Genomic DNA, 21,090 nt, shown 5'->3' on the forward strand with positions numbered 1-21,090 from the left:
AAATAACGTATGTTAATAAAGCTCTTTTTTGAAAAAAAAATGACTTTTTGACATAGTAAAGGCAAAAAGTTAAGAATAACAGATTTTTCTGTCTTGTGACGTGTTTAGTAATACTATTTCATTGTATAGATATTTAAACGATATATTTTTAAATATAATATTTGTATGTTTGTAATTATGTGTAATAAAACTGTTAAACAGAATTATTATTTTATTTTATTTATTTTACAATAGCTGACTCACGCAACTTCAACGCTTGCGTCACTTAGGAGAGAATGCGCCATAATTTTCCCCGTTTTTGTAACATTTCTCGTTGCTACTCCGCTCCTATTGGTCGGAGCGTGATGATATATAGCCTAAAGCCTTCCTCAATAAATAGGCTATCTAACACTGAAATATTTTTTCAAATCGGATCAGTAGTTCCTGAGATTAGCGCGTTCAAACAAACAAACAAACAAACTCTTCAGCTGTGTAATATTAGTAGGTATAGATAAAATTACGCCTTTTTCCAATAGGGGTAAGTAGATATCAAAGAAGGGCACTTGCTACGATTTTGGTGATGTTTTGAAAAAGATTATTCGATTTGACATAAGTATGTATATTCGCTATATTTTTACTACTATCGTCTATATGAAGATGGGCTGATTGATGGGATATTTAGTATTTCTGTTCTGGTCCTATTGACTAAACATAAATGGCTATTCCCAATCTACTGTGGTTCGATTTTGTTATATATTAGATAGTATTCTATAAGGTTTTAGACCACTTTAATATTAATATTCCGCAAAAAAATAAAAATAGAATAATTGTTGTGCGGTTCTATTTTGCATAAAATAGGACTAACATTTATAATGTGTACTAAATTATTTTTTTGCGCTAGCAACCTAATCGATCGTCAGCCATTACAGATTTCGACTGTCATTAGTGTCATTACTGTCAATTGACTAATATTTACAAGTTTCTACAAGCTTCCACTCTTTATAGATAAACAAAAAAGAAACGAATTTAAATTAAACTAAAAAATTACATTAAAATTACGATGAGAAGCGCTTTTAGTGGTATTATAGACGAAATACCTTTTATTAACGTCGATAACTTTCAAAATCAAGATCAAAGTGCATATTTTCTTAGTCACTTTCATGGAGATCACATATTCGGGCTTAATGATCTACAATTTCCCAGGAAATTGGAAGAGAATCGCAGTTTTATCTATGCCTCGGAGGTAACAGTAGCCATAGTAGAAAGTGAACTACCTAATTTAGCTCCATATTTAAAAATTTTGCAACTGGGTGAGTAGGTACTATTTCAATCTTTATTTTTTTTTTGGTCAACTATGTGTAAAAGTTCTTTCAGCCGCCTGTAAGGCCTGTAACATGGCTTAACGACTGTTATCTAAGAAGACAAATACCGGGACCGCCTATTTACGTTCGCTCCGAAGCACGGAGACGCTCAGTTAAGATACCACTATGCAGTCACCCAACTATGTCTAACTGCGCCAAAGTTTGCTTTACCCACAGATCGTCTATCACCGGCTTGAAGCTCCCTCAGATCCGCCTCCACTACATCCTTCCAGCGGTATCTTGGGCGCCCGACAGGGCGGCGTCCTGTTGGTCGACCCAAGTACGCTCTCGGTAACTAATAATATATTACTGTTTTCAGGTCGAAATACAATCGAAATTCAAGATAAATATGAAAAAATTTACTTAAAAGTAACAATGGTTCCTGCAGGACACTCATTGGGTTCCGTAATGTTCTTATTCGAGCACAACAAAACAGTCTTATACACGGGAGACTTCAGAATCACACAGAACAGCGTCTCCAAATACACTCACTTGCACAAAAGTAACGGAGAACCGATAAATTTGGATGCCTTGTATATAGATACTACGTTTCAAAACGTGCCTTCTTTTCCTAGAAGATCGGAAGTGATAAGGAATATTGTTAGTTACGTTAAAGATTGGTTGAGTGTAGACGGTAGAGACGTTGTTCTAATTACTTCTGCTTGCTATGGCTACGAAGCGGTCTGCAATGAACTGTATTCGGCTACCGGGATCAAAACTTTTATAGCGAACCGTTTAAGGTGGCAAGTTTTCAGGTAAGTGTGAATATAAGTTATTATTTTCACTGTACGGTGCAGCGATTGATGTTTATAGTTTATAAGACTGTTGAACAAGAGGCCTTGGGTTCGAATCCTGGGTCGGGTTAAGTCTTGTGTTAAAATCTTCTCTTAAATTGTCTGTAGTTAAGAAGTTGAGGTTGTAGACCTCCGTGCCTTTGAGGGCACGTAAAGCCGTCGGTCCTGCGCCTGACCTCTCTGGTCGCCTCGGTTTAGCCATCCCACCAGACTATGAGAGTGATGGAATAGAGAGTGTACCTGTGTATTGTGCACATACTTGGACACTATAAAGCTCTGTACAGCTGGTTTCAATGAAACTCACCGCCAGAGCTGTAATCGGCCAGGACGACGTCGCATTAGCGCCGCGTGTGGTTCGAATCCCACCCAAGACAAATCTATACTAATATTATAAAGCTGAAGAGTTTGGTTGTTTGAACGCGTTAATCACAGAAACTACTGGTCCGATTTGAAAAATTCTTTCAATGTTAGATAGTCTATTTATCGAAGATGGCTATAGGCTATATATCATCACGCTAAGACCAATAGGAGCAAAGTACCAGTGAAAAATGTTACAAAAATAGGAAAAATTTTGACCCAGTCTCTCCTATGTGACGCAAGCGAAGTTGCGCGTGTCAGCTATATAAGTATACTTCACCTCATCTTGCTCGAGTATCTGTTCCGAGTCTGGTTGTAAAATTGCAAGATCTTTCGCCGCCTCAAGTGGCGCAGTCGTTAATAGGGTCACCACAACCATTGCATCCCATCTCCGGGAGGTCATGGGTCCGATTCCCACACGGAACAATTATTTGTGCGATCCACAAATAATTGTTGCGAGTCTGTTTGTGTCCGTTGTTTGTACGTTTGTAAAAGTCCACTACACAAGAGCAGTTCTTAGTGCGGGAGTTGTCGGTTAAAATAAATAATTATTATAGATCTAAATATGTATATAACTTAAAGGTGACTGACTGACATTGTGATCTATCGACACACAGACGGATCGAGCTGAAATTTGGCATGCAGGTGTAAAATAATATTTATTATTTATTTTTCAGTAAATTCCCTAAGGAAATGTTTGGCATCACTGATGATTGTTCGTCAAAAATTCATCTTTATACCAAATATGAGTTTGGTAAATTATCACCCGATGAAAATACACTACAGGTTTACTTTTCAGCAATGATTTGGGGTCCTGATGCTAATGATGAACACTGTATAATCAGAGAGACTGAAAACAGAATTAAAGCATGTTTTGCAACTCATTGTGGGAGGGACGAATTAATTTATTTCATGAAATACTTTCCCGTTAAAAAAATTGTTAGTTTCCCCGAACCTTTTATTTGTAATGATAGTAATTTAACAGATATTTACAAAAGACCTATAAATTCTAAAATAGAAGTATCTCCTAAAAGACCTTTGAAGAGGGCAGCAAGTAATTCTCCTAACAAAGTGCCTGTTAGTAAGAAACTAAATACAATGACAATGAAAAATATGTTCGATTGGTAATATAATCTGTTTAACCGACTTCAAAACTGAAACTGTGTGTGTAAAGGTGGCTATTGATAATGGTGAATCGTGGGTGAATTTCACGCACCTTTGTCTATTTTTTGGTATAAAATACGTGATATTATGTATGTATTTTTGGATTAATAGAATTTTTGTTTGTTGAGAAACGTTATTGTGTTCAAAATTGTGATAAATTTCGCCAAAAATATTCGGAATGGATTTGGGTAAAGAAAAGTTATGGACTGTTGTAATTTTAAGTAATTCTAAGTCATAAACAGGTACTATTTTTATTGTTTACTTATTATTATTAATAATAAAATATATTTCTTGAACTTGTTTTTCATTTTTCGATCATAAGTTGGTACAGGAGGTAAACCGTTAAATTCCGAAACAACTCACATAGAAATAATGATCACTTGTTATAACGGTGAAGGAAAACATCGTGATTTAACCTTGCATGTCTGATTGTTTTTTAGAACACTTCTTAACGGTATGCAAAGTCCCTAACCCGCACTTGGTCAGCATGGTGGACACAAGGCTTAACCCTTCCCTCATTACAGGAGGAGACCTGTGCCCAGCAGTGGAACATCAATCGATTAAATTTATTGTTTTAATATAATTGAGCAATAATAATTAAATATTCTACTTAGGAATTTAAACCCGAGTTGAAAGGAATTTTACTCGATTTATTGGAGTTAAGCCCACCCCTAGTTAAGTCATGTTGACGTCACTAGTCGTTAGGCGGCCATTTTTAAAATCTATCGCGGTATCGATGTGTTTTGATAATCTTCTATTTTTAATAGTATAATGAAGCCAATATTATTATTCTGTGGATGGGTGATCAGTGAAATTATTCCAAAACACGATTTCCTCCGTGTTTCGGAAAGCACGATAAATTGCGGGTCCCAACTGTCATTTTCAAAAAACTGTCAGTCGTTGACAGTAGTCAGAAGCTTGAGTCTGACAACCAGTCTTACCGTTGGTTATCGTGTTATAACTGTGTTGTGGAGGTCCGATAGGCAGTTGCTCAGCTGCATCCAGTGAGACTGGAAGCCGACTCCAACATAGTTGGAAGAAAGGCTAGATTGGTAATAATTGTGACAGCAGTGGAATGTATGTACCTACATCGTGAACGCAGTGTTTTGTTTTTCATACAATATGAAATTAGTTATTTGTGGACACTAAGTGTGGGTAGGCGTAGAAACTTGCGTCTTAAGGAGACGACGCTCAGCAGCTACACCAGTCAGCGTAGATCGAAATGTCGTGCACCAAATAAGGTATTGTAACTTTTAAATTATCAAAATCAAATCATTTATCCATTTAGGTCAAATATTGACATTTATGATAGTCGATACAATTACTGAATCTACCACTAGCTCGGAAAAGAAAAGGCGCGTTTGGCAAACGCACGACGGCATCGCTTCTAACGCCTGTTAGTCGCCTTTGCAACGGGCTATAATAGCGATACTGCATCACGACTGTATTGATACAAGCGCGACCGCGTCGGGCGACATCGGGGTGAGAAAGGAGGGGGACGGGGGCGGCGCGTGTGTGGGAACCGCGACTGAATCGTGTTTGCATCGCGACTGAATCGCGTTCGACTATTGATACAAGCGCGACCGCGGTGGGTGACATCGGGGAGAGAAAGGAGGGGGGCGGGGGCGACGCGTGTGGCACACAGCTAGCGATCGCTTTGCGTCTGTATCGATGCTACCGGCGACAGTATTGAGTTTGCATCGCTTCAAAAGGTCGCCGTGAACGAGGGGCCTAAGATAGATAGATCCCGGGAACTCTTATTCTAGGCAAAACCTAGAATATAAATAATAATAATAATTAACCCATTACTGGCCTACTGCTGGGCAAGGGTCTCCTACCGTAATGTGGGGTTAGGCCTTGAGTCCACCACGCTGGCCAAGTGCGGGTTGGGTACTTTGCATGCCCTCAATAAATGTATTAAACAAATTTTAGGCATGGAAGGTTTCCTCACGTTGTTTTCCTTCACCGTTAGAGCAAGTGATAATTATTTCTAATACACACATAACTTAGAAAAGTCATTGGTGTGCTGCCTCGTGTTCAACCTGCGACCACTTGCGTGGGAGGTGTCAATTTATACCACTCGGCTACCACTGCTATATACTTAATGTAGAATACTAGCTTTTACCCGCGCCTTCGTCCGCCACCTAAAGTTTTCCATGGGAATGCGTCATTTCCCGGGGTAAAAAGTAGCCTATATCCTTTCTCGGGTATTAAAATATCTCCATACCCAATTTTATGCAGATTGGTTCAGTAGTTTAGGCGTGATTGAGTAACAGACAGACAGACAGAGTTACATTCGCATTTATAATATTAGTATGGATAAATAAAACAACTAAAAACGATGAAACAAATTTATTTACTCATTTCGTCGGATCGCTTCGGCGACTTTACCTTTCACATCAACATAGGCAACGGCAGCACGTTTTGAGAAATGGTCCACAAAGTGATTCAATTTATTGGACTTCAAAGCATTTTGCACGATATCTATAAACGATGATGTGTCCAGTTTCAACATGACAGAAGGCTTTTCACTGCGGAAATGAACAACTTGCGGGTCTGAAACAATTTTTTTTATGACTAGCTGACCCGCGCAACTTCGCTTGCGTCACTTATGAGAGAATGGGTCACAATTTTCCCCGTTTTTGTAACATTTTTTACTGGTACTCTGCTCCTATTAATCGAAGCGTGATGATATATAGTCTATAGCCTTCTTCGATAAATGGGCTATCTAACACGGAAATAATTTTTCAATTCGAACCAATAGTTCCAGAGATTAGCGCGTTCAAACAAACTCTTCAGCTTTATAATATTAGTATAGATTATATAGCCTATAGCCTTCCTCGATAAATAAGCTATCTAACACTGAAAGATTTTTTCAAATCGAACCAGTAGTTCCTGAGATTAGCGCGTTCAAACAAACAAACAAACCCTTCAGCTTTATAATATTAGTATAGATAGGTAAGCTTGACTTGGCTGCCCGCGACTTCGTCCACGTGGAAACCCTTCCTGTGTAAATCCCGATCCCTCGGGAACTCCGGGATAGAAAGACTATGTGTTATTCTGGATTTTCAGCTACCTATATACCAAATTTCAAAGTCCACCACGCTGCCAAGAGTTTGATGATGAGGTCCTGGCCGATTTCAGCTACGGCGGCCAGTTTCATTGAAACCAGCCAACTGTGCCGGACTTTGTTTATAGTGGCCAAGTGTGTGCACAATACACAGGTACACTCTTTGTTCCATCACTCTCATAGTCTGGTGGGACGGATAACCGACACGACTAGAGAGAGGTCAGGCGCAGGACCGACGGCTTTACGTGCTCTCCGAGGCACGGAGGTCTAAGACCTCAACTTCCTAACTCCGAGCAATCTCTGAGAAATTTTTAACAGAGAATCTCAGAAAATACTTTTTGGGAAGACTCAGGATTCGAACCCGAGACCTCTTGCGCGGCAGTCGCATACCCTTACCAGCTTACACGAAAGTTACACGAGGCGCCCATAGCCAGTTGCGCTCAACGGTCGGTAAACGATCTGTGTGTTAAGCAACCATTGGCGCGGTCATTCCATAGATGGGTGACTGCATAGTGGTATTTCAACTGGGCGTCTCCGTGCTTCGGAGGGCACGTTAAAAAGTCGGTCCTGGTTGTTGTCTACTAAGATAACAGTCGGTAAGCCACGTCAAAGGCCTTCGGGCTTAAACAACTTTGACACTAGGTTGACCACTAACCATACGACAAACAAACAAACAAAAGTTGACTTACCAGCGAGAGCCTGATTCTTCTTCAAAGACCGGTAAATAGGCGCGGCATTTTCTTTGACGAAATCAACGATTTTCTGAGCGATACTTTCAACGAGATCCGACTTTTTCTCCTGGCTTACAAGCTGTTTGACGCCATTGAAGACTGAGTTCTCAAAAGACTTGTCTTCGGGTCTTTCGAAGTCCTTTTTATAACTTTTTCGACCGATTCTGTCTTTCAACTCGTCTATTTTCTTATTAGGCACCGTTTTATGTATCAATGCGTCTACTTTGGACACATTGTCGTTCTGTTTTCGCACTTGAAGAAGGACGTATGCATCGACGTGGAGGAAAAACGTGACTGAAATTCGATTGATTATATTTTTAAACTAGCTGACCCGCGCAACTTCGCTTGCGTCACATAAAAGAGAATTGGTGAAATTTTTCGCCGTTTTAGTAACATTTTTAATGGTACTCTGCTCCTATTGGTCGTAGCGTAGTCTCATGATAGTTCTTCATGAGAGGAAAAACTACCACGAGACGTCTTCATGAGAGGAAAAACTACCACGAGACGTCTTCATGAGAGGAAAAACTACGACGAGACGTCTTCATGAGAGGAAAAACTACCACGAGACGTCTTCATGAGAGGAAAAACTACCAAGAGACGTTTTCATCACGTCATCATGATAAAAAAAACTACCATGAGACGTCTTCATGTGAGGAAAAACTACCATAAGACGTCTTCATGTGAGGAAAAACTACCATAAGACGTCTTCATGTGAGGAAAAACTACCAAGACACGTCTTCATCACGTCTTCATGTGAGGAAAAACTACCATGAGACGTTTTCATCATGTCTTCATGAGAGGAAAAACTACCAAGAGACGTCTTCATGTGAGGAAAAACTACCAAGAGACGTCTTCATGAGAGGAAAAACTACCAAGAGACGTCTTCATGTGAGGAAAAACTACCAAGAGACGTCTTCACGAGAGGAAAAACTACCATAAGACGTCTTCATGTGAGGAAAAACTACCATAAGACGTATTCATGTGAGGAAAAACTACCAAGAGACGTCTTCATGTGAGGAAAAACTACCAAGAGACGTCTTCACGAGAGGAAAAACTACCATAAGACGTCTTCATGTGAGGAAAAACTACCATAAGACGTCTTCATGTGAGGAAAAACTACCAAGAGACGTTTTCATCACGTCTTCGTGAGAGGAAAAACTACCATGAGACGTCTTCATGAGAGGAAAATCTACCAAGAGACGTCTTCATGTGAGGAAAAACTACCAAGAGACGTTTTCACGTGAGGAAAAACTACCAAGAGACGTTTTCATGAGAGGAAAACTACCAGGAGACGTCATCTTGAGAGGAAAAACTACCATGAGACGTCTTCATGAGAGGAAAACTACCAAGAGACGTCTTCATGAGAGGAAAAACTACCATGAGACGTCTTCATGAGAGGAAAAACTACCAAGAGACGTCTTCAAGTGAGGAAAAACTACCAAGAGACGTGTTCATCACGTCTTCATGAGAGGAAAAACTACCATGAGACGTCTTCATGAGAGGAAAAACTACCATGAGACGTCTTCATGAGAGGAAAAACTACCATGAGACGTCTTCAAGTGAGGAAAAACTACCATGAGACGTCTTCATGAGAGGAAAAACTACCATGAGACGTCTTCATGAGAGGAAAAACTACCAAGAGACGTCTTCAAGTGAGGAAAAACTACCATGAGACGTCTTCATGAGAGGAAAAACTACCATGAGACGTCTTCATGAGAGGAAAAACTACCATGAGACGTCTTCATGAGAGGAAAAACTACCATGAGACGTCTTCATGAGAGGAAAAACTACCATGAGACGTCTTCATGAGAGGAAAAACTACCAAGCGACGTCTTCATGAGAGGAAAAACTACCAAGAGACGTCTCCAATTGAGGAAAAACTACCAAGAGACGTTTTCATCACGTCATCATGAGAGGAAAAACTACCAAGAGACGTTTTCATCACGTCATCATGAGAGGAAAAACTACCATGAGACGTCTTCAAGTGAGGAAAAACTACCAAGAGACGTTTTCATCACGTCTTCATGTGAGGAAAAACTACCAAAAGACGTCTTCAAGTGAGGAAAAACTACCAAGAGACGTCTTCATGAGAGGAAAAACTACCAAGAGACGTCTTCAAGTGAGGAAAAACTACCAAGAAACGTCTTCATGTGAGGAAAAACTACCAAGAGACGTCTTCATCACGTCTTCATGTGAGGAAAAACTACCAAGAGACGTCTTCATCAGAGGAAAAACTACCAAGACACGTCTTCAAGTGAGGAAAAACTACCAAGAGACGTTTTCATCACGTCATCATGATAGGAAAAACTACCATGAGACGTCTTAATGTGAGGAAAAACTACCATAAGACGTCTTCATGTGAGGAAAAACTACCATAAGACGTCTTCATGTGAGGAAAAACTACCATGAGACGTTTTCATCATGTCTTCATGAGAGGAAAAACTACCATGAGACGTCTTCATGAGAGGAAAAACTACCGAGAGTCGTCTTCATCACGTCTTCATGAGAGGAAAAACTACCAAGAGACGTCTTCAAGTGAGGAAAAACTACCATGAGACGTTTTCAAGTGACGAAAAACTAGCAAGAGACGTCTTCAAGTGAGGAAAAACTACCAAGAGACGTCTTCATCACGTCTTCAAGTGAGGAAAAACTACCAAGAGACGTCTTCAAGTGAGGAAAAACTACCAAGAGACGTCTTCATGAGAGGAAAAACTACCAAGAGACGTCTTCATGAGAGAAAAAACTACCAAGAGACGTCTTCACGAGAGGAAAAACTACCAAGAGACGTCTTCATAATAAATAGTAAATTTAACCCATTAATGTCCCACTGCTGGGCAAGGGTCTCCACCCGTAATGAGGGAGGGGTTAGGCCTTGAGTCCACCACGCTGGCCAAGTGCGGGTTGGGGACTTTGCCTGCCGTCAATAAACGTTTTAAACAAATTTTTAGGCATGCAAGGTTTCCTCACGATGTTTTCCTTCACCGTTGGAGCATGTGATAATTATTACTAATACACACATAACTTCGAAAAGTCATTGGTGTGTTGCCCCGGGTTCGAACCTGCGACCACTTGCGTGGGAGGTGTCAACTTATACCACTCGGCTGTGAGGAAAGAGAGGAAAAACTACCAAGAGACGTCTTCAAGTGAGGAAAACTACCAACTGTCTTAAATTACTTGTGGAAGTCCAGAGAAAGGTGTAAAAGGTGAATAAATTTGAAAATTTGCGGTATCAAATAAAACCAAGAAAGCGTGAGCGGAGCTGCGCGGGTCAGCTAGTTTATAATATTTTAAGAAAGGAAAGTAGGAAGTCGTAAAGGGTTATTTTGTAAAATAACTGGTTAAACCGAGCGAAACCGAGCACGCTGCTAGTATATTAAGTACTAGTTGACCCGCGCAACTTCGCTTGCGTCACATAAGAGAGAATAGGACATAATCTTCCCCGTTTTTATAACATTTTTTGTTGCTACTCCGCTTCTAATGGTCGTAGCGTGATGTTATATAGCCTATAGCCTTCCTCGATAAAAAGGCTATCTAACACTGAAAGAATTTTTCAAATCGGACCAGTAGTTCTTGAGATTAGCGCGTTCAAAAAACCTCTTCAGCTTTATAATATTAGTATAGATTTAATATATTTACCCAAAAGAAGAAAGACCAGGCCTTGCATTTTTAATAATTATAATTTCAATATACCAATTACAGATAAACTAAAAATGTTTTAAGGAAAAGAATTTATACATTTTCTAACACTCTATAAAAAAGCCTCGTAAAATTAATCACTAACTAAATCTTTATGGTATTTTTTGTCTCTTTCTGTCATGTACTTATTAGTGTATCTTAGAAAGAGATGGCAATAGTTTTCTTTGCATTGTTACCTATATGTTTATAGTTTTAGATAAATCTTTATTAATCATACTTTTAATTACAAATAAATTACGTAAAATTGTTTATTAATGGCCGTAATGGCCGCAGTAATGGCCGAGTGGTTTAAATTAGCACCTCCCACGCAAGTAGTCGACGGTTCGAACCAAGGCAACACATCAATGACTTTTCCAAGTGATGTGTGTATTAGAAATAATGATCACTTGTTATAACGGTGAAGGAAAACATCTTGATGAAACATTGCATGCCTGAGAGTTCTTTAACACAACCCGCACTTGGTCAGCGTGGTGGACTCAAGGCCTAATCCCTCTCTCATTACGGGAGAAGACCCTTGCCCAGCACAGAGAAATGATTGTGTTAAATCTAAATTTAATTATTCTTCTTCTTATCGTATGGTTAATTGACAACGTAGTGTCAAAGTTGTTCAAGCCGCCCGAAGGCTTGGCGTGGCTTAATGACTGTTTTGATATATATTCATACACTAGCTGACCCGGCAAACGTTGTTTTGCCATAGACATTAAAAAAAAATGTGTCACTTAGGAGTATGAAAAATAGATGTTGGCCGATTCTCAGACCTACTCAATATGCTCACAAAATTTCATGGGAATCGGTCAAGCCGTTTCGGAGGAATATTGCAACGAAAACTGTGACGCGAGAATTTTAGGTATATATTAGATAACATCATGCCCTTTTCCTATAGGAATAAACAGAGACCAGAGTTTAGTTACATATTTTACTAACTGACCCGCGCAACTTCGCTTGCGTCACATAAGAGAGAATGGGTCAAAATTTTCCCCGTTTTTGTAACATTTTTTACTGGTACTCTGCTCTTATTGGTCGTAGCGTGATGTCATATAGCCTATAATAATAGCCTTCCTCAATAAATGGGCTACCTAACACTGAAATAATTTTTCAAATCGGACTAGGATTTCCTGAGATAAGCGCGTTCAAACAAACAAACTCTTCAGCTTTATAATATTAGTATAGATTTAATATCCGTCATCGAGCGCTACTACGTGCATTAACAAGTCTTCTTCAGGTGCCGATGGCAGGAACACTTTCAGTTGAAAGAATGCGGCAGAATAATATACTTTGGTGGCATTAATATCTACGTCTGTAATGTTCACGCATATAAAACTGATGCTTCTCCCTGCCGTGTGCTGTAAATAAATATCAAAAGTTAAGTTACGCTTGCCAAGATTGGTCTCTGGATGGGTGACCATTTTATACATATCGAGTTCTTCCGTGTTTCGGAAGATAAGCCTGACTTAAGATTAGAACCCGGGAGCTTTTGATAGCAGTCGATTCCCACACGAAACAAACATATCTGCGATCCACAAATTTAAATAATTGTTTCGGGCCTGGTTGTACTTTGTGTCCGTTGTTTGTATGTTTGTAAAAGTCCCCGCGACATAAAAGCAATTCTTAATGCGGGAGTTATCGTTTAAAATAAATAATTATATACCGAACCAATAGTTCCTGAGATTAGCGCGCAAACAAACAAACTCTTCAGCTTTATAATATTAGTATAGATACATACCGGTAAAACTATAGTCCAATTTTGTTTTCCCGACTGTAGCACGTGGTATTCATCAATGCATTTTCTTGATAAATTCCAGCTTTGGTCACCTAAAATAAATAAACCTTAGCCCTTTGTACATAAGACTACGTAAATCTTCAATATTCAACGATTTTTGAAGCGTCTACCGCCATACTAAACCAATTGAAGTTAGCCACGTTTGAGGTTGATGTGTGGATGGGTGACCATCTTATAGAACGAGTTCCTCCGTGTTTCGGAAGGCATGTTAAATTGTAGATAGGCAAAGATCTTTGACAGTCGTTAACAGTAGTCAGAGGCTTGAAAGTCTGACAACCAGTCTTACTGAAGGGTATCGTGTTATAACACAGGTAACTGTGTTGTGGAGGTCAGATAGACAGTCGCTCCATGTAAAACACTGGTATTCAGCTGCATCCGGTGAGACTGGAAGCCGACTCCAACATAGTTGGAAGAAAGGCTAGGTAGATTTGTCGTTTGAAGACTGAAATCGTTGATTATCAAAGATTTATGTAGCTTTGTGTGAAAAGACATTTAATTATAGCCGAGTGTTTGGGCGCCTACCACGCAAGTGGTCGACGGTTCGAACCCGAGGCAACACATCAATGACTTGTCCAAGTGATGTGTGTATTAGAAATAATGATCACTTGTTATAACGGTGAAGGAAAACATCGTGATGAAACCTTGCATGCCTAAAAGTTCTTCACATTATTTTTGTATCTTATTACCTAACCGTAATAGCTAGAAAGCTAATTTTTTTACAAATTATGTATTCCCGTTGCCGCTTTGACGACAAATACTAAAAAGTCAAAATTAATGGGGGTCTCCATACAATAAACGTGTTATTGTGGGTATTTTTTTATTCTCATAGTACGGAACCTTTCATGTTCGAGTTGTATTCGCACTTGTCCGGTCTTTTATACAGACAATTATCCCCTTTACACACACACTGTATCGCGCTTGAAACAACAATCGCTTGTGTAAGGAGAAAGCAGAGCCGTCACCGCGATCACCTCCCCGCGCCCGCGACCAACATCGCTCTCTCAGAGCGCGCTGCAAGCACTAGCGTTATACTGTACCATACTAGGAACGTGCGATACTGGGTGTGTGGAAAGCTGGCTAATACTTACCCATATAAAAATCACACACGTAATTATGTGCAATTGTCAGATATACAGTTGAAAGTAGAATAAGAATCGGTGATAACTTCTCCATATTATTATTGTTAAAACTCAGTTGGTTTAATGATAATAATCGGATAAATCGCTTGTTTTTGTAGTTATTTTGTGTGAAATCAATTTTATAGCAATTACTTGCAAATTGATGCATTTTCTCTTAATAAGAATCAATTTATTTTTCACTAGATTATCGCCCGGTTTTGTCCTGTTTGTAATATTAATCCTTTAATGTTCCACTGTTGTGCAAGGGTCTCCTTCCGTAATGAGGGAGAGGCTAACATCCCCTGAAATTTTTGGACACCACTAAATTTACTAAACTCATTCTTTCATTCACTCACTCCCTCGTTCACTCATTCACTTTTACACAGTTCCTGAGGACATGCAAAGTCCCCAACCCGCACTTGGCCAGGGTGGTGGACTCAAGGTCTAACCCCTCCCTCATTACGGGAGGAGACCCTTGCCCAGCAGTGGGACATAAATATGTTTTTATTATGCCACGAGCTCTTTCGGAAATAAAACAAAATCACATTTTTCAAATTATAATATATAAATAAATATTTAACAGAATGACAACTAAGTTTAAAGCACCAATCTTAAGTAATATATTTACAAATTGCGAGAATAACCGCCAGTTTTATCTTGCAGTTAAGTACCAGATAAGATATCCTCTAGATAATTTAGTGACGCTTTTTGCCCCCGATAATAGAAAAAGAGGTGTCTTTTCAACATTACAGAGGTAACATTTTTGTCGAAATTGATTTACATAGTTAGCCGACACCGAAACGTTAGGCATTTTAAGGTAAAATACACGTGTTTTACTTTTTCGCGTTTTCGCGTCTTTTTATTTTTTCGCGTTAATTCCCGTATCCTATTCTATGTATATACCATACCAGCAGACCCGGCAATCGCGGCCTTGCAATATAAATTTAAAAAAAATAGTGTCACTCAAGGGTATGAAAAATAGATGTTCGCCGATTCTCAGACCGACTCAATATGCTCCCAAAATTTCATCAAAATCGGTCAAGCCGTTTTGGAGGAGTATGGCAAAGAAAACTGGGACGCGAGAATTTAATATATTAGATAGCCGGAATCAGCAAAAAAAAAGTCGCATCTGCCTATATATTTTACTAGCTTTTGACCGCGAATTCGTCCGCGTTAGTGACTTAGGACAGATTTGTTATACAAACTTTCATCCCCTATTTTATCCTCTTGGGAGTAGAATTGATTTAAATCCTTTCTTAGCGGATGCCTACGTTATAACATCTACGTGCATGCCAAATTTCAGCTCAATCCATCCTGTAGTTTGTGCTGTGCGTTGATAGATCACTATCTCCCAGTTCCTAAGAACTTTTAACGGTAGTTTATCTATTCTATAGCGTTTTTTATGTGAGTTTAAACGCTATTGAATAGATAAACTACCGCTAAAAGTACCTCAGAAACCGGGGGTATGTCAGTCAGTCACCTTTGAGTTATTTAGATATTATATATTTAGATTCCTCTATCTCGTATTGTTATATTATCAGCTTAGCGAAATAAAATTTTGTATGCACTGCAATCATTTGAAAATTAATATATTTTTTTCTCCATTTCAACTTGTTAGATGCGTATTTTTAACTATTAGGTCGGGGAAAAAGTCTTTTCGCATTGTAGTATGTATGAACTTGTAATAAAATCTCTTTGGCTTCAAGAATCACAAATGAGTACACGGTTCATTAGGTTTCTTTCAGTGAGCTCGTGAGGTACCCAAATATCGAGCTTCTTTGTGTAGAGAAAAGATTTTATTACAAGTTCATACATACTATAATGCGGAAAGACTTTTTCCCCGACCTAATATGTGAGGCAGCGTTATAAAACCTCTGTCTATAATCCTTCGGTTAGCATATCTGGTACTTATCCGGAAGTTTTCAAACAGGCCTTAAAACTAAAATAATAATAAGTAAGTCGAAAATATTGATATTTTAATTCCATTTTGAGTAAAATTAATTTTTCAGTTATGTGATTTTTATTTATCTGTAACGGTTTTTAGGTAAAATTATTGAGTCGATTTCGAAGTAATTCAAAATAGAGATAGTTCAAGACTCGAGTACTAAAATGAGGAATGTTTTTAGGCTACCTAGATTTTCATACAAAATTTCTCGATAACTAGCCGGTTTTAGATAGTAGTAGAGAATTTCATCACGATTGTTTACCCAAAATAGAATTAAAATATCAATATTTATATAATATAAAGTAAATTAAGTAATTATATGGCATTTAGGTTGAAATATTAAGTATTAAAATCTAGTATATACAGTTTGGTCCGGTGATCACCGACTAATATAAAAACGACAGCAAAAATAAGTCACTAATTTAAAATATTTTTCGTTAAAAAGACAACTCCCGCACTAAGAATTGCTCTTGTGTCGCGGGGACTCTTACAAACATACAAACGACGGACACAAAGTACAACCAGACCCGAAACAATTATTTGATCGCACAAATAATTGTCCCGTGTGGGAATCGAACCCACGACCTCCCGACGCAATGGTAGCGGCGTGGTGACCAAACTCCGGACTACTATATTTTCCTAGTGACTTATTTAGGCTGTCATATTTTCTTATATTTAAGTATAATACACAGTTTAACATACAAACATATTTCATACAAAATTCAGATCGTTTCACACATTATTTGTTTGAAAAATATCTTTTCATACATTATTTTATAATCATTAATCACTTAAAAATGATTTTTCATGAATTTAAAATAAAAGTACATATTTTTTTTTTAATATTAAAATGGTGATTATGATATAATAAAAAATAAAGAAATATTTAAATCACATAATTTTTTTTGACTAAAACATGATTTAAAATAATAACAGTCATTTTTTATCTATACTAATATTATAAAGTCTGTATGTGTGTGGTAAACTCAGAAACGGATGCACCGATTTTGAAATTAAATATTGGATGTTTTTAAGAGGAAATTAATGATTTAAATGATATTTGGCACACAGATAGTTTAAAAACTGGATTATATGATATTATTTATATAATATATCAATCTAGCCTTTCTTCCAACTATGTTGGAGTCGGCTTCCAGTCTCACCGGATGCAGCTGAATACAACTATTTTACAGTATTATAACATATTTTTTTAGGCTAGTGGCTTACTAACAACAGCCAAACGGATCGATCTCACAGGTTAAGCTATACGTACCGCGTTTGGTCAGTGGATGGGTGACCATATTATGATATTATGCATACCTAGTTTCCCCGTGTTTCGGAAGACATGTAAAATTGTGGTTCTTGGCAGTCATTTTGAAAGATCTTTGACAGTCGTTAACAGTAGTCAGAAGCTTGTAAGTCTGACAACCAGTCTTACTGAAGGGTATCGTGTTATAACACAGGTAACTGTGTTGTGGAGGTCAGATAGACAGTCGCTGCATGTAAAATACTGGTATTCAGCTGCATCCGGTGAGACTGGAAGCCGACTCCAACATAGTTAGGAAGAAAGGTTAGACACATATTACTTTATAATATTAGTATAAATTACATTTTTAAGAATCAAGTCCGCATTTGAACATAAATAATTAATTTCAATTCAAAATCTTATTTTTTACATTATTTCTCTCACCCACATCAGTCTATCTCACTCATACTTTTAAAAACATCTTATATCCAGCATTATGAAACTTATATGTTTAAATAACTAGTGGAACCGCGCGGCTTCGCTCGCTTAAAAGTTAGGAAAAATAAATGTTGACTAACATCACCTATTTTAACCCCTTAGGAGATGATTTTTCGAAAATAACATGTGTTTATTTTCAGTCAACTTGGGTAACTTTGAATCATTTAGGTAACATTGAACGTGGAAATTTGAACTAGTTTCGATTATTTTTTCATATGAAACCAACACAATTGATAAAGATTCATTTTAGTTTTGCAAACTGTTATCAATTGTGTTGGTTATATATGATAAAATAATTTAAACTAGTTCAAATTGCACGGAGACGCCCAGCTCAAATACCACTATGCGGTCACCCATCCATGGTATGACCGCGCCAAGGTTTGCTTAACCCACAGATCGTTTACCGACCGGTGAGCGTAACTGGCTACGGGCGCCTCTAAACATCCTTTCTTAGAGGGTTTCTTTGGCCAAATTTCATGTTTCTAATTTCTATAGTTTAGGCTGTGCGATGATTATCAGTCAGTCAGTCAGTCCATACCATGACCAACGCGAGCGAAACCGCAGGTCTACTAGTTAACTTATAAAAAAAATACTTGTCTATAGTAACAAACACATGTTTAGTATACCATAGATAAGTACATTCTATATTACTAAACCACGGTTTCTGAGGTACATTTAGCGGTAGTTTATTTATTCAATAGCTTTTTTTCATATGAGTTTAAACTTTATTGAATAGATAAACTACCGCTAAATGTACCTCAGAAACCGGGGGATGCCTCAAAATGCTTTCAAAAGATGTTTTTTTTAATAATTATTTTACAATTTTAACACATTCAAATTTTATACAAACGTAATGACTAATTTTCAAATTTTTATTCCGTTTTATAAAAACAAACGGCCCCGTTGACTATCCCCCGGTTTCTGAAATACATTTAGCGGTAGTTTATCTATTCAATAGCATTTCAATGAGTTTAAACGCTATTGAATGGATAAACTACCGATAAATGTACCTCAGAAACTGGTTGGTACATTTTGAGCTACTAATGTCCAAATAAATAAATATATGTATTGAAAACTGTTATAAATGTAGTAATTATTTGCGTTGGGGTCAAATTTGAGGACCCACAAGTTAGAATGTCGTTTGGATATAAATTCGGCGGGAGGGGTTCCTCGCCCCCTTTGCAATACTCGTTTCTCGACTGAAACAAAGAAATAAATGTCTTATTATCATAATAACGTTTGGCGCAGTGGCTAAAGTGGTCACCTCGTCGCATTAACCGTAGCGCCGCGTGTGGTGGGTTCGAATCCCACCCGGGACAAATATTTGTGTGATGAGCACGAGTATTTGTTCTGAGCCTGCTTGTTAATGTATCTATATAAGTATGTATTTAGAAGTATATAAGTATGTTTATCAGTTATCTGGTTACAGTACAAGCTCTGCTTAGTTTGTAATCAAATGACCGTGTGTGAGTCGTCCAATAAATAAATAAATATCATTGGACAACTCACACACGGTCATTTGATTACAAACTACTAGATTTTACAACCAGGCTCAGAACAGATACTCTTATAAATTTAACTCATTACTGTCCCACTGCTGGGCAAGGGTCTCCTCCCGTAATGAGGGAGGGGTTAGGTCTTGAGTCCACCACGCTGACCAAGTGCGGGTTGGGGACTTTCCATGCCCTCAATAAATGTATTTAACAAATTTTGGGCATGCAAGGTTTCCTCACGATGTTTTCCTTCACCGTTGGAGCATGTGATAATTATTTCTAATACACACGTAACTTCGAAAAGTCATTGGTGTGTTGCCTCGGGTTCGAACCTGAAACCACTTGCTTTGGAGGTGTCAACTTATACCACTTGGCTATCACGGCACTTACTCTTGCTCACAAATATTTGTTCTGAGTGGGATTCGAACCCACAATATGGTTACGATTATATTATGGCGACTTTTTTTTACTCACAGCAAATTCAGCTCCACACAGCTCGCGACAAGGGGGGCAGAGAACCCCCCCTTTATGAAGCCAGCCCTTCTTAATAATCCTCACTTGAAGCACCTGTCCCGCGTGGAAGCAGGTATATGAGTAGTTGCCAACCTGGAAAATAATAAAAGAAAATTTTGTAAAGAAAATAAATTAATCAGCCTTACTTCCTTCCTTCTACAATGAATAAAAGTTTGCAAAACTAAAATAAAATTTTATCAATTGTGTTGGTTTCATATGAAAAAATACTCGAAACTAGTTCAAATTCCCACGTTCAGTGTTACCCAAATGATTCAAAGTTACCCAAGTTCACTGTATTAGTATCCATACTAATAATATAAATGCGAAAGTAACTCTGTCTGTCTGTCTGTCCAATTTGCATGAAATTTGGTATGGAGATATTTTGATACCCGAGAAAGGACATAGGCTACTTTTTACCCCGGGAAAATGACGCATTTCCCGGGAAAATTCAGGTGGCGAACGAAGTCGCGAATATTCAATATTATAATGACACTGAATTAACAAAATTCCGTTGTCATGGCAACTGTTTTAATGGCGGATATGTCTTAGCGCGATTTCGTTATATTAAGAGATATAAATAAGTTTGAGAATATTTTCGTGAAAAAAATACATATTTTATATCATCACGCTACGACCAATAGGAGCAGAGTAACAGTAAAAAGTGTTACAAAAACGTGGAAAATTCTGACCCATTCTCTCATACGTGACGCAAGCGAAGTTGCGCGGGTCAGCTAGTATATTTATAATTAGTTTTACTCACCACAATATGTAGGCGACCACTTTCACATTTATATTTATAGCAACCCGAACCCCAGTGCTGCCATTCTCTTATCTGAAAAATGAAAAATATATAATAAATAATCCGACCCATGTCAGTTTCATTGAAACCAGCCATCTGTAAAAGACTTTCCCTCTTATTCATAAAAAATATATTAAGTTATGAAAGGCTTATAAAGAGTTTTGTTTCTTTCACTCCTTAGCGAAATGAAAAAGAGAAAACATTTTATAGTAGTTGTTTAACTAAAATAAGTTTATAGTGTGTTTATGAATAAGAGGGTTTGTTTATAGTGTCGTGTGCACAATACACAGGTACACTCTCTATTACATCACTCTCATAGTGCGGTGAGACGGTACACACGACCAGTGAGAGGTCAGGCGCAGGGCACGTGCTCTCCGAGGCACGGAGGTCTACGACCTCAATTTCCTAACTACAGGCAATCTCGAAATTCTTCACACAAAAGCTTTGAACAGACTTTTTTGGTCCGAACTAGGTTTCGAACCCTAGACATCTGTAGTCGCACACACTACCAAATACGCCACAGCAGCAGTCAAAGTTGACCACTAA

The 21,090-nt window shown here is 38.1% G+C and overlaps 5 protein-coding genes across 5 annotated transcripts in view; 2 read left to right on the forward strand and 3 right to left on the reverse strand.

Annotated features, from left to right (window-relative positions):
* The first annotated feature begins 931 nt into the window (after positions 1-931).
* On the forward strand, positions 932-3,951 carry LOC142985603 (protein artemis-like). Its single transcript, XM_076133879.1, has 3 exons — positions 932-1,289; positions 1,660-2,095; positions 3,169-3,951. The coding sequence occupies exons 1-3, from the start codon at positions 1,040-1,042 to the stop codon at positions 3,617-3,619; spliced, it is 1,137 nt and encodes a 378-aa protein (XP_075989994.1). The 5' UTR covers positions 932-1,039; the 3' UTR covers positions 3,620-3,951.
* A 638-nt stretch (positions 3,952-4,589) lies between these two features.
* Positions 4,590-21,090, forward strand: part of LOC142985371 (uncharacterized) — a 46,558-nt gene continuing 30,057 nt past the window's right edge. Inside the window, exon 1 of the mRNA XM_076133496.1 lies at positions 4,590-4,896. Within this exon, the coding sequence (XP_075989611.1) occupies positions 4,735-4,896 (162 nt within the window). The 5' untranslated portion in view covers positions 4,590-4,734. The remainder of the gene's footprint in view (positions 4,897-21,090) is intronic.
* Positions 5,999-11,298, reverse strand: LOC142985499 (uncharacterized). The gene is made up of 3 exons (XM_076133708.1): positions 11,093-11,298; positions 7,415-7,750; positions 5,999-6,211 (listed from the first exon to the last, which is right to left on the reverse strand). Exons 1-3 carry the CDS (start codon positions 11,118-11,120, stop codon positions 6,012-6,014), a joined length of 564 nt encoding a protein of 187 aa, XP_075989823.1. The 5' UTR covers positions 11,121-11,298; the 3' UTR covers positions 5,999-6,011.
* Positions 12,299-14,126, reverse strand: LOC142985500 (uncharacterized). Its single transcript, XM_076133709.1, has 3 exons — positions 14,021-14,126; positions 12,876-12,964; positions 12,299-12,495 (listed from the first exon to the last, which is right to left on the reverse strand). The coding sequence occupies exons 1-3, from the start codon at positions 14,103-14,105 to the stop codon at positions 12,325-12,327; spliced, it is 345 nt and encodes a 114-aa protein (XP_075989824.1). The 5' UTR covers positions 14,106-14,126; the 3' UTR covers positions 12,299-12,324.
* Positions 14,595-21,090, reverse strand: part of Invadolysin (leishmanolysin-like peptidase, invadolysin) — a 125,119-nt gene continuing 118,623 nt past the window's right edge. The window contains exons 16-18 of the mRNA XM_076133499.1: positions 20,506-20,577; positions 19,707-19,838; positions 14,595-18,938 (exon numbers count right to left, since the gene is read on the reverse strand). Of these exons, the coding sequence (XP_075989614.1) occupies positions 18,780-18,938; positions 19,707-19,838; positions 20,506-20,577 (363 nt within the window). The 3' untranslated portion in view covers positions 14,595-18,779. The remainder of the gene's footprint in view (positions 18,939-19,706; positions 19,839-20,505; positions 20,578-21,090) is intronic.

The sequence above is a fragment of the Anticarsia gemmatalis genome, chromosome 30 (assembly GCF_050436995.1).
Source record: "Anticarsia gemmatalis isolate Benzon Research Colony breed Stoneville strain chromosome 30, ilAntGemm2 primary, whole genome shotgun sequence".
NCBI lineage: Eukaryota > Metazoa > Arthropoda > Insecta > Lepidoptera > Erebidae > Anticarsia > Anticarsia gemmatalis.

What these genes read in the sequence shown, in the direction of transcription:
- LOC142985603 (XM_076133879.1), top strand. Translation starts at nt 1,040, where the DNA reads ATGAGAAGCGCTTTTAGTGGTATTATAGACGAAATACCTTTTATTAAC. An exon ending in TTTAAAAATTTTGCAACTGG is followed by an intron (nt 1,290 to 1,659) that starts GTGAGTAGGTAC and finishes TACTGTTTTCAG; the next exon opens with GTCGAAATACAATCGAAATT. An exon ending in TTAAGGTGGCAAGTTTTCAG is followed by an intron (nt 2,096 to 3,168) that starts GTAAGTGTGAAT and finishes TTTATTTTTCAG; the next exon opens with TAAATTCCCTAAGGAAATGT.
- LOC142985499 (XM_076133708.1), bottom strand. Translation starts at nt 11,120, where the DNA reads ATGCAAGGCCTGGTCTTTCTTCTTTTGG. An exon ending in CCTGGTCTTTCTTCTTTTGG is followed by an intron (nt 7,751 to 11,092) that starts GTAAATATATTA and finishes ATCGAATTTCAG; the next exon opens with TCACGTTTTTCCTCCACGTC. An exon ending in GAAGAATCAGGCTCTCGCTG is followed by an intron (nt 6,212 to 7,414) that starts GTAAGTCAACTT and finishes AAATTGTTTCAG; the next exon opens with ACCCGCAAGTTGTTCATTTC.
- LOC142985500 (XM_076133709.1), bottom strand. Translation starts at nt 14,105, where the DNA reads ATGGAGAAGTTATCACCGATTCTTATTCTACTTTCAACTGTATATCTG. An exon ending in CGTGTGTGATTTTTATATGG is followed by an intron (nt 12,965 to 14,020) that starts GTAAGTATTAGC and finishes TATTTATTTTAG; the next exon opens with GTGACCAAAGCTGGAATTTA. An exon ending in ATTGGACTATAGTTTTACCG is followed by an intron (nt 12,496 to 12,875) that starts GTATGTATCTAT and finishes ATTTATTTACAG; the next exon opens with CACACGGCAGGGAGAAGCAT.